We start from the raw sequence: 13828 nt of genomic DNA, 5'->3' as shown, positions 1-13828 counted from the left end.
TTTTTTTTCTTTTTTAACTCAACGTCAATTTAATTTCCGTTTTTCTGTTCAACTGTGTTCAGGGTCACAATCTCCTTTTCTGTTTGTTTTTCCCTTGTTAATATAGAACTTTGTTTTGAACCCTGCTGTCTGACACATTTTCCGCAGCTTTAGGGTTTTAGTAATAATTATAAAATGTGAATTTCCAAGTTAAGATGACAGGGCCCCTTACTTAGTAGTTCTGTAGGAGAATACAACTAAAAACAGTAGTACAGAAACATTCTACTGGTTGTGATGAAAATGAAGTGAAACTTTTCAGAATAAAACACTAGCCTTGCTCAAAACCAGTTACACTACAACTGGTCCCGTTGGCTCCAACTACTACTCCACCTAGTGGTCAAAAGCAGAACTGAGACTATTCCCCAAACATTGCCTTTACTAAGAGCTATTTCAAAATAAAAACTGTTGTATTTAAGCCTATACTATAGCACAGCTAAGAGCTGAACTATGGCAAGAATGAATTTTCTGTGTTTTTAATCGTTTATTTTGTACTTAATAATTCATAAGAATTCTTATTATTGTAATTGTAAACTCACCACCGATGTCGCCTACGAGCTCAGCAAATGAAAAGCGTATGGTTACGATTCGCAACTATCAGTGAGGTTGTTACTTTCCTCATGTAAAATTAAAAATGAACACGAAAACAAATTTACAGAACAATGACTCGAGAAGGTCACAAGCTACCGCTAACCCTTTCACAACTCCACAACGACGACACGGCGAAGAATTTGCTTACCGGAAGTTGACGTCATCAAAATTTCCATGAAGCGAAAAAAAAAAGTTCCGTGAAACCGAGTTCCAGGAAGAAGCGCCTCGCGAGAGGAACGAGCTGGGGAATTCCATTATTTTCTTTCACTTATTTATTTATTTTTTAACTGTAAATTGAAAGTGGAACAACTATAAGGACGATCGTACTTTTACTACCATAACTGTTATATTTTAGTACTATTATTAATTATATTACGTAAAATACAAGTGAAAGGTAGCGTTTTATCATTAATTCAGCTCATACAGAGTAGTTTTTCCAATGTAATATTTTCAGAATCTATCTGATTGTTTCGGGTTTTCCAAGAAGAAATGTATACATTTTATACATTTCAGTTAATCAATATATATTTTGGGATGTACTTACTTGTATTCTTTGGTACATTTCTCATAAACGTGCATGATTAATTAATATCCAGCTGACACTTTTCTCCAAAAGGCACTTGCAATGTTAAGATAATTACAATTATTTACCCATTTGTTCAGGTGGATCATTTTTACTAGTCTAGGGTAATTTGGGGTACCTCGCTCAAGGAGGGTTACTACAGGAGAGGAGGTTCGAACCTGCAACCTTTTGGATACAAAAAGCAGCCCCAACCATTACGTTACCAGCTCTGTTACCAGTCCAAATCTAATTCATGAAAATATAGCCATTTTGTTAGTTTTTCGCCCTTTTCTGTTATGACCTTAGAATATATAGAAAAAGAGCTGAATGTCTTCAGTGACTGAGGAAGAACGGTGTGTATAAAACTTTTCTATTTAAATGTCCGTCACTTAGTATTCAGAGTAATTTTAATCTGTCTTGTCAAATCATGCCAACTGAACAAACTAGCCGACTGTTTTCAACACGTAGATGGTTCTTTTTGTGGGTTTTTCCACACTCTTCCATTAACTTAAGCAGGGACTCCCCAGGTCTTTTCCTCAAGTCTTTCCATTTCCATACGTGAGCTTCGTGTCCATTGCGTGCGTTTCCCTAGCCAGGGTTCACTTAATATATATTACTTGTAATGTATCGCGTCAACATTTATTGATTGGGTATAAAAAGCTTTTTCCACTAAACGGTATTTTCTCCCATTTAAAGTAACGCGCTGAACAATTTAAACGAGCCCACAGGGCGACGATACATTGTACTACAGGTTCTATGCAACTTTTCCTCTGACGTCACAGCTGCGGTGAAAATACGTATGCACGCTTATTCCTATTGGTCGGTAGCCAGGTGGGGCGGGACATGCTGAGCTCAAAATACACAGGGACTCACATTGCGCTTTTTATTTTTTAGTTACGCTGACGTGTGTTCGGAAGAACGTGCGCGTGTGGGCAGAGTTAGTTCGACTACTTTCAACAGCAGCTGTTAAAGCAGCCACTGGAATTACCTGTTAGCGACACTACTTGTGTATTTATACTTGTTTACCTACATTCCGTTTGCCGAAGGTTCAGGAAAATCATGCGAAAAGTGTGTCTCCTGTGGCTTTTGCTGGCGCTCGCCTCTGTGTATTCGGAGTCGGTAAGTGGAACTAAGTTATTCTGGCTGCTTCTTCTTGTCTTGTCTCCCTCTCTCTCTCTCCGTGGTGGTTGTGGCTAATTTTTTGTTAACACTTCGAAATATGTTTGTGACGCCAAACAGAAGACAGTAATATAATTTATATGATGTTTCGTGTTGATTTGGAGAAGAAAAAAAAAAAAAAAAAAACTTCTCCTGGACTGCGTCGGCTCCTCTTCTGCTGTTCTGCTCCTCCCGGTTTCGTACTGCGCTCCTTCTCCGCTCTGATCATCTGAAACTTTGTAACGACTCGTACTGCCCCGCTGGAGGCGGAACGTGGAGGAATTTGGGCCGAAATAGTTCTGAGGTCACAAACTTAGACATATATAATTAAAGCGATTTAGGCTGATAAATTCTTCGCTACCTGATTTATTTAAAACGACTGTAAGTGTTAGACAAGCCGAAGAGTGGAGCATCCCAGTCTGAGTGGACCTCAATATAGCCCGAAAGTGTATGAGTCATTCCGTCATAATACTTTTGGGATTCAGTTATTTATGATGGTTTGATTTTCTTCCCCCCCCGCAAGTTTGGGGTGTGTATGTGTTTTTCCTTCCTCCCATTAGTTGTCTAACTGTTTTCCGTCCAGGAGTGGAGAATGTGGTGTTTTTACTGTTCGGCCGCCCTCCCTGTGGGATGTGGGATCGCTTGCTTCACAGCTCCATATTCCGTGTGACTTTGTGAAATGGGTCTTCCTGCTCTTGTGCAACACACAGAGCCCGTCTTTTCCCTGCTCTCTGGGGAGACATCAATGCTGAGAATTCATTCCTCTTTTCTGGAGAAAAGTCAGTCTTTTTTGCTTGCAAAAACAATAGATTCCTATAAGATACCTTAGTAGCACTGAGTGGCCTAAAACATGTGACCTCTTTTGACCCATCTGGAGCACTTGAACGCATCAATGTATGAATACAAAACAAAGATATTGTGCTTTTGTTGTCATCAGAAGACTCTTTAATGTTGTTTTCCCCTCCCTTAACTCCCATTGTGGAGTTAAAAATGATTGTTTAGCTCCGAATAAGGAGATGGCACTGTGTGCCCTGCATACCTGTATGAAAGGTATTTTTTGTGGGTTGGTCTCAGGTTTAAGTGGTGTTGCCCATGAAAATGTGGCTGAATAGAAAGAAATAAATGTGAACAGGATAAAGGCCACAGGGGGGAGGTGGGTGGCCAGGTAGCCTTCATCCAAGGACATGCAGATGAGCTGAGGATATGCTGTGCGTGTGGGGTAGGTAGACCTTCCAGATGGTGTCCAGATCCTAATCCTCCATTTATAAGGGGGTGGGGTGGGGTGGGGCTTGATACTGACAACCTACCTCATGTCTTACTGATGGAGCACCTTAAGGTTGGGAAAGGAGACATCAGTACAGTTGCTGATGCTTACAGGACCAATTTGCTGCACACATCACGATTGTTTTAGTCCATTTGACATCTGTTCTTTCAACCAAGCCACATAAATATGATTTGAGGAACTTGAGGAAATTTCCTAGAATTGGTGGCATTTTTTTTGACAGTTAAACCACATTTATGTAAATGTTTGTGTGTTATATCAGAAGACCATGGCACTGGTTTTGATTCAGCTCTTAAGCACTGCTGTTACATTCCTCAGAACTACAGAAGCTTCTCAACACTTCTCTCCCCCCCCCAACATTTTCCTGTGGAATTTGACCCCTGCTGACCTTGACTGGCTCTATTGTCAGATTTCACACACTTGGACAGATTTAAATGGCCAGGGTTCTTTCATTGGCCCCTTTTAGAGCAGTAGGCTTGAGGCTGGCTTGAGTACATTTCTATTTTCTTCAGGCCTCTTTTGTGGGTAACCCTAACCCACCCACCGCGCAATTTTAATTTTGTAAATTAAAATGCACTGAAGCCATAGTCTCGTGCACAAGTCTCTTCCCTTGGGACTAAGTCTTTTTGTTACTAGTGGCTTTCCATAGTTTTGTAAATTGCAAAGTGTTCTAGCTGGCCTGCCTTTAACCTTCCCTAGTATAGCCATACCCCACACGCTGCTTGAGTTTTGAAAGTCTGCGGGATGGTGAATTCTGAACCAACATACTTTGACTGAAATAAGTATTAAGGCTCTGCCCACATCTAAGTTTCTTGAAGGAAAATTATCTGCAGTATTTTTTTTAATATAAAGTCCACCAACAAGGACAGTGAATTTTGTTCTTCTACATGCAAGAATTACATACATTCAAGAATTTGACTTTTCCTGTTACTTTTGTTTCCATTTCTTTAATAAACCATGAGGTTTATCAAGGGGGGAAAAAATAAAAATTCATTTGCACTAGAATGGGTTTTTTCCCTGGATGAGTTCAATGTCGATGAAAGGCTGTGTGGAGGACACGATAAATACTTTCACCAGGATGTAATAATGGTTCCTGCATTGCTGTCCACTGGGCTATAAAATCCCTTTGGAGGATGGAATGTTGGCATTGAGAAAGAGGTTTTGTTCAGAGCTTAGGTTAAAAGAGTTATTTTTTTTCCCCTCTGCCTTCTTTACTTTCCAATTTCAGTGTCTGGTGCATTTGGTAGCTACATATACGTCCCTTACATTTTAACTCTTCAGTTATGGTCAGATCAATTACTGAAGATTTTCTGGGCTTCAGGAGACCAAATCCCTCCCTGCAAACACACAAGCTGTTCATTGTAAATTGTTTGTTTGATCATGGCTTACTGTAGCACAGGCACACCCTGTATGAGCCACTTCCATCTACCTTAGTCAACATGTCCTCTGATCGAGATGTTACACTTAGGTGCAGACACACTGTAGTCTTTTAAAGATTGCTGGGAATAATAAGCTCTTTTGTCCTTGTTGGACTGTAGATGTGACCAGCTTAGGTTTTGGGAACCCATAACATCCTCCAGTCATGTGTATCTGTTTGATTACATGTATATTTCTGTTTACTTGCACACTTTTTCATATTTCTGGTGTAAAATGAAGACATCCCAGTTGGATGATAGTTTTGGTGGAAACGGCATCAGTCCAACATGAATACAAAGATGCTGGATTTTTGGTATCACTGCTGAGATGTCGTGGCAGTTCCTGTTTTAGGCAATGCATTAAGCTGTATTATAGTTTTAGCTGCGGAGAATCACTGACCTTGTTTTTCTCTGAACAGAAGTACCTTCTGAGGTACCTGGTGTTGACTAGTGTGGTAATGACTCATCTTCGTATTGGAGAAGCAGTGATGGTGGCACATTTCAACATGTTCAAGTATAATGTAGAAAGTGGTCATAAAGGAATTGAGTAAACTTCTCTCAGGGTCCTTGTGGACTGGTTGTCAGTAATCATTGCTCAAATTTATCTCGAGGTAAGTGGTCCTTATTTGTACATATGGGTGTGTTAGGGAGTCATGTTTGCACTGTATCCCTTAGGTCTTAAGGTGTGATCAAAATCTTCTCTTCAAAACAGATTGTTTTTCTTCTGTGAGTTAAGTTAATGTCAAACAATTAGTCATAACATTAACTTGGGTAAGTTTTGATTTAACTGTGCATGTGATAAGTGCTTCATAAAAGTTTCATTGCTATCCACATGGGAGCCACCCTAAGCAACGCTCTGGTAAACATGGTATGATGTGTCATGTCTCGTACATAATGCCAGCAATTTCAGTTAGGGGGACAGAGTATGAATGATGAAGGCAGTATGAATACAGTGAAATTGTACTGCTGTAGTCCACTGCGAAAAGGTGGAAGAATAAAGCCTGAAGAAACATGGTTTCAGCTCCTTTTTGGCCCTTGAGTCATCAAACCTGTTCTTTAAAGTCCTTGCTGCTTTGTAATAAACTACCTGGGAAAACTGCACCTGCCCCCCCATGAAAGCAAGGAGGAGTAGCAGGAAGTTTGACCCTTTCACAGCTGAAGCTGTTGGAACATAGTGCTGAAAAATCCTGACAAAGGTGGAAAGGAATCTGAAGCTCTCGTGACAGCCACATGTAAATGTGTGAAAGCAGGGCTGAGGTGGGACTGCAGCAAAGACCATGTCTTGAGGGGTTGGGGGGTCAGCTGACATAATGCAAGGTGGCAATTTGTTGCTGGATCCCTTCCAGATCAGTCTTGTAGAGATTAGTGGCTTCTAGTTACCTGGCAGTACCACAGTAAGGCCTGATTGTCCCTGAAAACATAGGAAAGTGGCTGGAAAATCATGTGCGCTGTGCCTTGTTGTTTGGGCCTTACAACTTGTTTTACTTCCCATGATCCCCCAAATATATGGGACACTCTTTTCACTGGTCATGTTTAACACTCAAGAGTTTTTGAGATCAGATTTTGTACATGAGGTTCTCTCCATTACCTTGAGATGGTTCAGAAAAAAGCTAAGCCCCCACGATGCTGAAGATTATTTATAAATGTCTGATTTAATGTATGTAACTAATGAGACATACAGAAAGTGTTCTTAGAAATAATTGAAGCATAATAATTTCTCACAGTTGCATTCATGCTGGTAATTCATGGGGGGAAGTCCCTAAGTTGAGTGTGACAGTAATTTCTTTTACTGCTCTTGCCACAGCATCGCTTCTAGAACGACTGCCTTTTGGGGTAACATGGGCTGTGTACGTTCAAAGCTGTATGCTCTGTTGCGGTGTATGGTTTTACCATGTTATGTGAAACTTGCACAATAAAATGCAGAGATGCATTAACCACTGGGAAAGTCCAAATTTTTTTTTTTCTTTTCATTCGTTTCCTCCTAATCGCAGGTGGCTCGCAGTGGGGATTTTGGAAGCTGTTTCTACTGTCTGCCCCCCCCCCCCCCTCCCCCATAGATGGAGGCAACTGGTAATGGGGTGGCTAGAGCTGCTCCCTTTGGACCCAAAGGTTGCAGATTCCAATCCCACCTCCTGCTGTATTACCCTTGAAGTACCCAATACTTGTGGTAAATTGCTCCAGTAAAATTGCCCAGCTATATAATTGGGGAAATAATTGTAAGTAGCTTAACGTTAAGTCCCTTTAGAGGAAAAACGCCAGCTAAATGAATCAATCGAAACATAAGGAGCAAAAGGGTAAGGGTGCAGGAGGGACTTCGTTTGGTTCACATCACTGATCAATCAGTTCAGTCCCTGCGTGTTAGAAGGCTCACCTTGTTGCCACCATCTTTAACACATTTGTCTGCTGGCATCTGGAGATGGCAGACACACAGCTGGAGCCGTTTTCCTGCAGTGTATTGAGTTCCTTGTTGGGAATTCAGTTCCGCCATGTTTCCTTGACCACCAAATGAGGGCTGACTGTTTAGCCAAACAGGTTGGAGTGTAATTACACACACCCATAAAGCTTTCTAGAGTCCCACAGGAAATGCACACAGCCTGGATTGTCTGTTTAAAAAAAGGATTTCTATTTTGAGTTGCTGGCAAATCACTGCATGCTTTCATCAAGATATGTGAACATCTGAGTTTCACTTCCAAATGCGAATGACACGTTGCCATAACATGTTGGATCTCAACCTGATTGGGTAAATCTAAAATGCCTGTAGGTGTCCACTTGGAAAAGGGATTGCAGTTGTTGAATAAAGTCTTGTAGATGTGTCCCATACATTTGAACATCTGAGCATCCAACCAGTACAACAAGGTGACTCATCTCACAACGGAAGCAAAGTGGAAACTTGGTATTACTCGTGAGATTTTAAATGTTTAAGAAAGGGTGTTTTTTCCTCCTCCCCTCAACAAAATCTGTCTTGCACCATCTCCAGCATAAGTTGAGCTGATTTGGGGGGGGGGGGGGTGATGATGGGTGGCTGTTGGGTACTAATCAGTGGATACCATAACCTAGTTTCTCAGTCTTTTGGAATTGTACCAAAACATATTAACTTTTAAATTATTGCCACCTTAATTTTAAGAAATTTATTATGAGGCACAAGTCTTCAGACCAACTCTTGTGCCTGATCTGGGATGCAACTGACTTGTTGTGGCAGGAAGTGAGCACATTGTGGTGGCTGTCGGTGCCTTGTGCCTCATCCTATGAAAGGGAGCGCTTTGTGAATGGATATTGAGCCCTAAGCCTGCTGGGACCTGTTGGAGGAGTTTATGCACCAGAAGCAAAGTGGAAAATGGCGACAAAGGCGAGGTTCCAGGTGTGAGCTGTGCTGAGCCCGTTCTTTCGCAGAGACCTTGTCAGTATAATGCTAGATCACAAAGGTTAAATGCCTTTGTTTCCCATTGAAATAGCTTAGAGGTGACTAAATCCTTTTGTAAGCAATTTTTTGTTTTGACTTTTGACCTTTGTATTTTTGCTATCCTTTCTCCACTTAGTTTGGATGGAAAAAAAAGCTGTGCATTTGCACTTTGGCTAGTGCTACCTGGTGCCTGGAACAGAGAGGCGTTGATTTCCTGCAGTCCCCAGACGGTGTTGAGCAGCCATCCAGAACTGATAAAAACGTTTCACCCTGCTGCAGCTGAACAATGCATAATGCATGACTGTTCCCTTAATCAGGGAGCGAGTGCATATTTGCACAGTCGTGGCAGGTGCTGTGTTGAACCGTCAGCCTGTTCTTGGTGCCTTGCTCAGGCAGTCAGTGCTAATCAAAGTGGGCGATGATATCTGCAGGGCAGTGCTTTAACCCAAACACGTTCTGCTTAGGTGTACCTTAGGAATCTTCATACCCTTTTCTGTGTGTGTGTGTGTGTGTGTGTGTGTGTGTTCGGTCTCTGCTTCCTTCTAAGCAAAATTCAGTAGTCTTTAGTTTTGCTTTCTCTCCTTAATCTTAAGCCTGTCTGCTAATAATGTGATTAATGCCATTAGTGGTGACTAATTCAGTTAAGGTTGTTGAGTTACAAAAGACTAGTTCCTACACAACCGACTTTTTTAAATTGTCGATGAGTAACGCAAGTTTTTGTAAGCAGGTACAGATAGGAGTCCTGCAAAGAGATGAATTTTGGTGTTTGTAATGGGGAAATATCTGAGAAATGAAATGCTACAATGTGACATTCATTTATTAATAAACTTCCTAATCAATAGAAAGGAACTTGGACAGTGGATTTTTAATTCGAACATCATGAAGCCTTTAAGTTGATAACGTGCTTCTGAGGAAAAGCCCTCATGCTCTCTCAAGGTTTATTCATGTTTTCTTTTGCCATCAGCAGGTGCGGGAGACCGAGACATGGGTGCCCAACCAACCACACACAGATGACAGCCAGGAAGACCTGGTCTCATCGGGTGACTTTCCTAACAGCTCGGACTTCGAGTTCCCCGATGAGGAGGATGATGATGATGAAGAAGAAGAAGAAGAAATGTCTGGATCCGGAGATCACGGTACCTTAATATTGAAGACATATTTTTACCGTTGAACACTCCCCTTGGACATTCAGCTGAATCTGAGAATCTGCTTTATTTATTGGATATTGCTGCCTTATGTTAAATGTTTTGTTTTTTCCACAGATTTCCTAAACAATGGAAACTATCCTGTGCCCTCAAAGGTACATTCTACCTTATTAGATTTATATTCATCTTCCGTGAAATGCCTAACATCATAAAATGCAGGAAGTGTTTCAAAACGTTGTGCTGTTAAGCAGTGTGAATAGACTTCACTTTGTCGTACAACTTTTTTTAATAAAAATAATTGGTCTTAAATTTCTTCCTCAGCCTGATGTGATTGACAACAGGATTCCTGAGATGGACAAGCCAAACAGGCCACCGTCAATCGATGAGTCTGAGATAGTGCAACGGAATGAGGTCGGCTTGCGGTCCTCCACGGAGCAGGAGGATGTGCCATCTAATGTGTTGATGGCCCATGCCAGTGATGAGAGTATCTTCAACAAGACTGAGGTCATAGCAGGTGGGTCTTCCTCATGTTTACACCCAGTTTCACCAGTACCATGTTCAGAACCCTGTGTCAGTGCAAACCATTTAACACTACATGGGGAAAATTCTTTATCCTAATGAGCAGGGATGGTGTTGTGTACTAATGTGAGGTTTGTTTTTGTTCTTTCAGCTTTGATTGCTGGAGGATCCGTGGGGGTGGTGTTTGCAATTGTTCTTGTCCTTCTGCTGGTCTACCGTATGAAGAAGAAGGACGAGGGCAGCTACGACCTTGGGAAGAAGCCCATTTATAAGAAAGCTCCCACTACAGAAATTTATGCCTAAAGATGCCTCAGGAGTCATTCGGTGGTGCCTTTGAAACACAACCTCTCTACTACCTGCTTTCCCTAAGCTACACACATCCTAGGACAAAGAGAGGGGGGAAAACACTTCAGATATTTTTTTATTATTATTTGATTTCTGGAAAGGTGTATTTTTGAATCTGGAGTGTCTTAAGAATTCAAGGTTCTTGCGTGAGGGGAAAAGTTTTCAGGTTTTCCCTTGCCTAAATGTTTGGGATTTTTGTATGTTACCCAAAGTCAGGTCCCGAACTGCTGAGATGTTTTCCTGGTTCCATTTGGGCTCCCCCAGTCTTATGTGACACTACATGATGCAATGTGCATATCTGGTGGGTTTTATTTATTTATTCCCAATCTGTCCCCTTTTCTTGGTGCTACAGAAGAGCATGTCAGTTTTTCATTTTATGGATTTAATGTGCCTTTTTTTTTTTTTTTTTTTCTCCGCAAATGCAGCCATACTGTTGTAACAGCTTGGCACATGAATTTGAACTGATTTTGATGTTATTGCGTTGTAGGTACTGTTCCATTCCGTAAACTGACCAACTGGCTTGTAGGGCTTTCATTACTGAGAATTGAATCTTAATCTTAAACTTCTAGACTGGTACTTTGTCAGGGTTTATTTTATACTGTTACGTTGTAAATTGCACAAAATGGAACAATGTGTATTGAATTTCCCACTACAATCTGTGCACCTCTTCCATCTGTATATAGCCATTTTCATATGAGAGACTTGGTACGCAGCCATTTTTCTAAGAATATTCTATTTACCAAATATTTAAATGCCAAAATATAGATTTACCCCATACTTCAATCTGAAGATTTCTTCCCTGTTCATCATCCGGGTGTGGAATGTTTCTTCTAACCTCAGACATTTAGAAGCTTTCAGTGCCAGTTCTAGTTGCCAGTACTAACTTCAGTTTTTAATGTTTTGTTTGTTTTAGTAGATTTAGTTTCAGATATTTTTTTTGTATTAATTTAACAGTCAGAAATATTATATTGCTTTTGGGACTTCCCCCTCTAAGCTGTTGTATATTTGGTAAATTTTTTTTTTATATGCACAACTTTAAATTGCAGAAGCAAATTTGTTTTTAGACACATTTGTTCTCTTATAGACATTGTAAGCAGTGTATTTATATTTTTTGTAGAAGGAATGCAAAGTAATGTTCAGGGCTACTTCCTACTGGACCCATGTACCACTTGCATGGAAAAGGTCTGCTGCTTTTTTCACAACAGTAGATGTGAATCACTTTTCTAATTCAGTGAATCGGTTTCATTTTTGAAAATAGCTATTTTTGTGCTTATTCAGCATAAATTATTTGACTCTTTATGCCTAGTTTTTTTTTTTTGCAACTTAGTATTGATTTTTCAGATTCTTTTATTATAATATTTAAGATTTTAAGCTCTGTCATGCAGTAGGCGGAACAATTTTAAGCTTGATATGTGTTGTGTTGGTGGGATAATGTGGAAAGTGCAGAGGCATTCATGTTGGCAACAATTGATATTTGGACTCATGGTGGTTAATATTAATCTAATGCTGTTTAATCACACTGGCTTAAAGCATAAGTAACTAAGTGCCACTTTTCTAGCTCTTCCACACTTGCTGAACAATATTTAAAACTTATTACTGCTCTTAAGCATGAGGTACGAAAGAGAACATTCCTGTCTGTAAATGGTTGGTATTTGACGTGGCATTGCTCTTCATGGTACTGTGTGATGTCACGTGGGACGGCTTCCAGCTGACTGCTTTTGCCATGTCCTGCAGTGTGGTACAGGCCTTTCATAGTGGAGGAACATCCTCGCTTTCTTTCACATTTATTTTTATGTATGATTGTTATTCATATTGAAACGTGTTCCACATTTCTTGTACATTTTGCAAGAAAAAATGAAAGGAGGCAGTTTGCTCTGTATTGGGTTTAAAAACCATTGCTTTGTTAGAATAAACAATGGCTGTCTTTTTTTTTTTTTTTAACCTGGATTTACAAATATCTCCCTACTTCCACCACTGTTGCTATTGCTCTTTTTCTTGTGTTTTATAAATGCCTGCTGTTTTTGCCACATTGTTACTGGCAAAGGTATAAGTCCGTTGCGTATTTGTGTGTGTGTGTGTGTGTGTGTGTGTGTGTGTGTGTGTGTGTGTGGTAATCAGTTTCGCATTTCCCTTGCAACTGTTGTACATTTTGGTTCTGTAATGTCATTCCTGATGCTGAATTGTATTAATGCCTTGAATGTAGGTGTTGATGCAGAATGCAGTGTTTCTCATTCTTAGCTTTACTGATTTAAGATGCAAATGACCAAGAGGGCAACTGTACATACTGACTGCTTCTATTCTGTTCTAATGATTTTATTAAAAAAAAGGGAAAAAGTCAACTTCTGAAGTGTCATAAATTTGCTTGCTTCACATCACATAACTGTCTCGAATTTGTGATCCCTGCTTTGTGCCTTGAATTTAAGCTGGCGCCATTGTGCTCCATTAACCTCGAGCCCACAATGTGCAAGAACCTTGTTTTGGTTCATAATATGTAAACATGCTCCTGCATGTCTTGGCTGCAGTGAGGTGTGGGGGGACGAGGGGGGTTTGTATAAACACTTGGAATAAGAAAATCTGGTGGAGAAAAGCAAAAAGCTCTAGGTCTAAAATTTCTGTACACACTTCTCTATATAATATATTTGTGAATTTTTTGGGGTGAAAATTAATGTTTAAGCCCTAATCTTGTAATATATGTATAGTCTGCATTAATGCACACACTTGCTCTGAATTTACATGGGATACAATTTTCCCTTTCCAATTTAAATAAAACTTAAGTCTAATTGGTGAGGAAACCTGTAAATGTCTTAGCATACAAAACACAAGTTGAAACACCTTAGTTAAGTGCAATGTTGGGAAAGACATTTTGGCAGGTTTTTGCTGAACATAGATTTCAGTGAATCTGTTAATTGGTAACTGGGAATGCAAAGGTTAATCAAACCAATTACTATACATGTAGTTCTAGCAGTGAATCATTGACTTGTATAGAATTTTAAGCCAGGGCTGTTGTACTGTCAGCATTGCTCCAGTATTGCAAACAAAGAACCTAGTTTAGTTGAATCTCTGTTCTCTGCACTCAGTATGTTTCTTCTCCTGAGAAATGTGGCTTATTAGTTATGTAGTTCTTCATCTGGGTCAAATTGTCCAATTTGTAGGTCTGCTCTTTCTGCATTTGGACCAGGAAATGTATTTTTTTTTTTTTTTTTTTTGGCCTAAACCAAATTCCACACACATTCTTCAACAATGAAGGTATTTATACCCCATTCCTATGAGTGGATTTTCTTTTATTTTCCATCTTTGCACAAGGAATTTTTCCAATTTCAAAAGATTAATTGTTGTCCTTATGAAAGGGTTTCTACAAGGGAGCTCCCCAGTTTG

At 40.1% G+C, this 13828-nt stretch overlaps 1 protein-coding gene across 2 annotated transcripts; it reads left to right on the top strand.

The window, feature by feature from the left end:
- The first annotated feature begins 2092 nt into the window (after window positions 1-2092).
- sdc4 (syndecan 4) lies at window positions 2093-12792 on the top strand. 2 transcript variants are annotated; one of them, XM_018744650.2, is made up of 5 exons: window positions 2093-2308; window positions 9412-9580; window positions 9707-9744; window positions 9911-10103; window positions 10260-12792. In XM_018744650.2, exons 1-5 carry the CDS (start codon window positions 2249-2251, stop codon window positions 10409-10411), a joined length of 612 nt encoding a protein of 203 aa, XP_018600166.2. In that variant the 5' UTR covers window positions 2093-2248; the 3' UTR covers window positions 10412-12792. The 2 variants fall into 2 exon arrangements, with proteins under 2 accessions (XP_018600166.2, XP_018600165.2); XM_018744649.2 differs by having other exon boundaries at window positions 9409-9580.
- The last annotated feature ends 1036 nt before the right edge of the window (window positions 12793-13828 follow it).

The sequence above is a fragment of the Scleropages formosus genome, chromosome 22, assembly GCF_900964775.1.
Source record: "Scleropages formosus chromosome 22, fSclFor1.1, whole genome shotgun sequence".
Lineage (NCBI taxonomy): Eukaryota > Metazoa > Chordata > Actinopteri > Osteoglossiformes > Osteoglossidae > Scleropages > Scleropages formosus.
The sequence above is the reverse complement of the archived record's forward strand: the minus strand, read 5'-3'. Positions and strand labels throughout refer to the sequence as shown.

Excerpts from the sequence above, each read along its gene's own strand:
- sdc4 (XM_018744649.2), top strand. The coding sequence starts at position 2,249 with ATGCGAAAAGTGTGTCTCCTGTGGCTTTTGCTGGCGCTCGCCTCTGTG. Across the intron at positions 9,581-9,706 it reads GTCTGGATCCGGAGATCACG|ATTTCCTAAACAATGGAAAC; the intron begins GTACCTTAATAT and ends TTTTTTCCACAG. Across the intron at positions 10,104-10,259 it reads CAAGACTGAGGTCATAGCAG|CTTTGATTGCTGGAGGATCC; the intron begins GTGGGTCTTCCT and ends TTGTTCTTTCAG.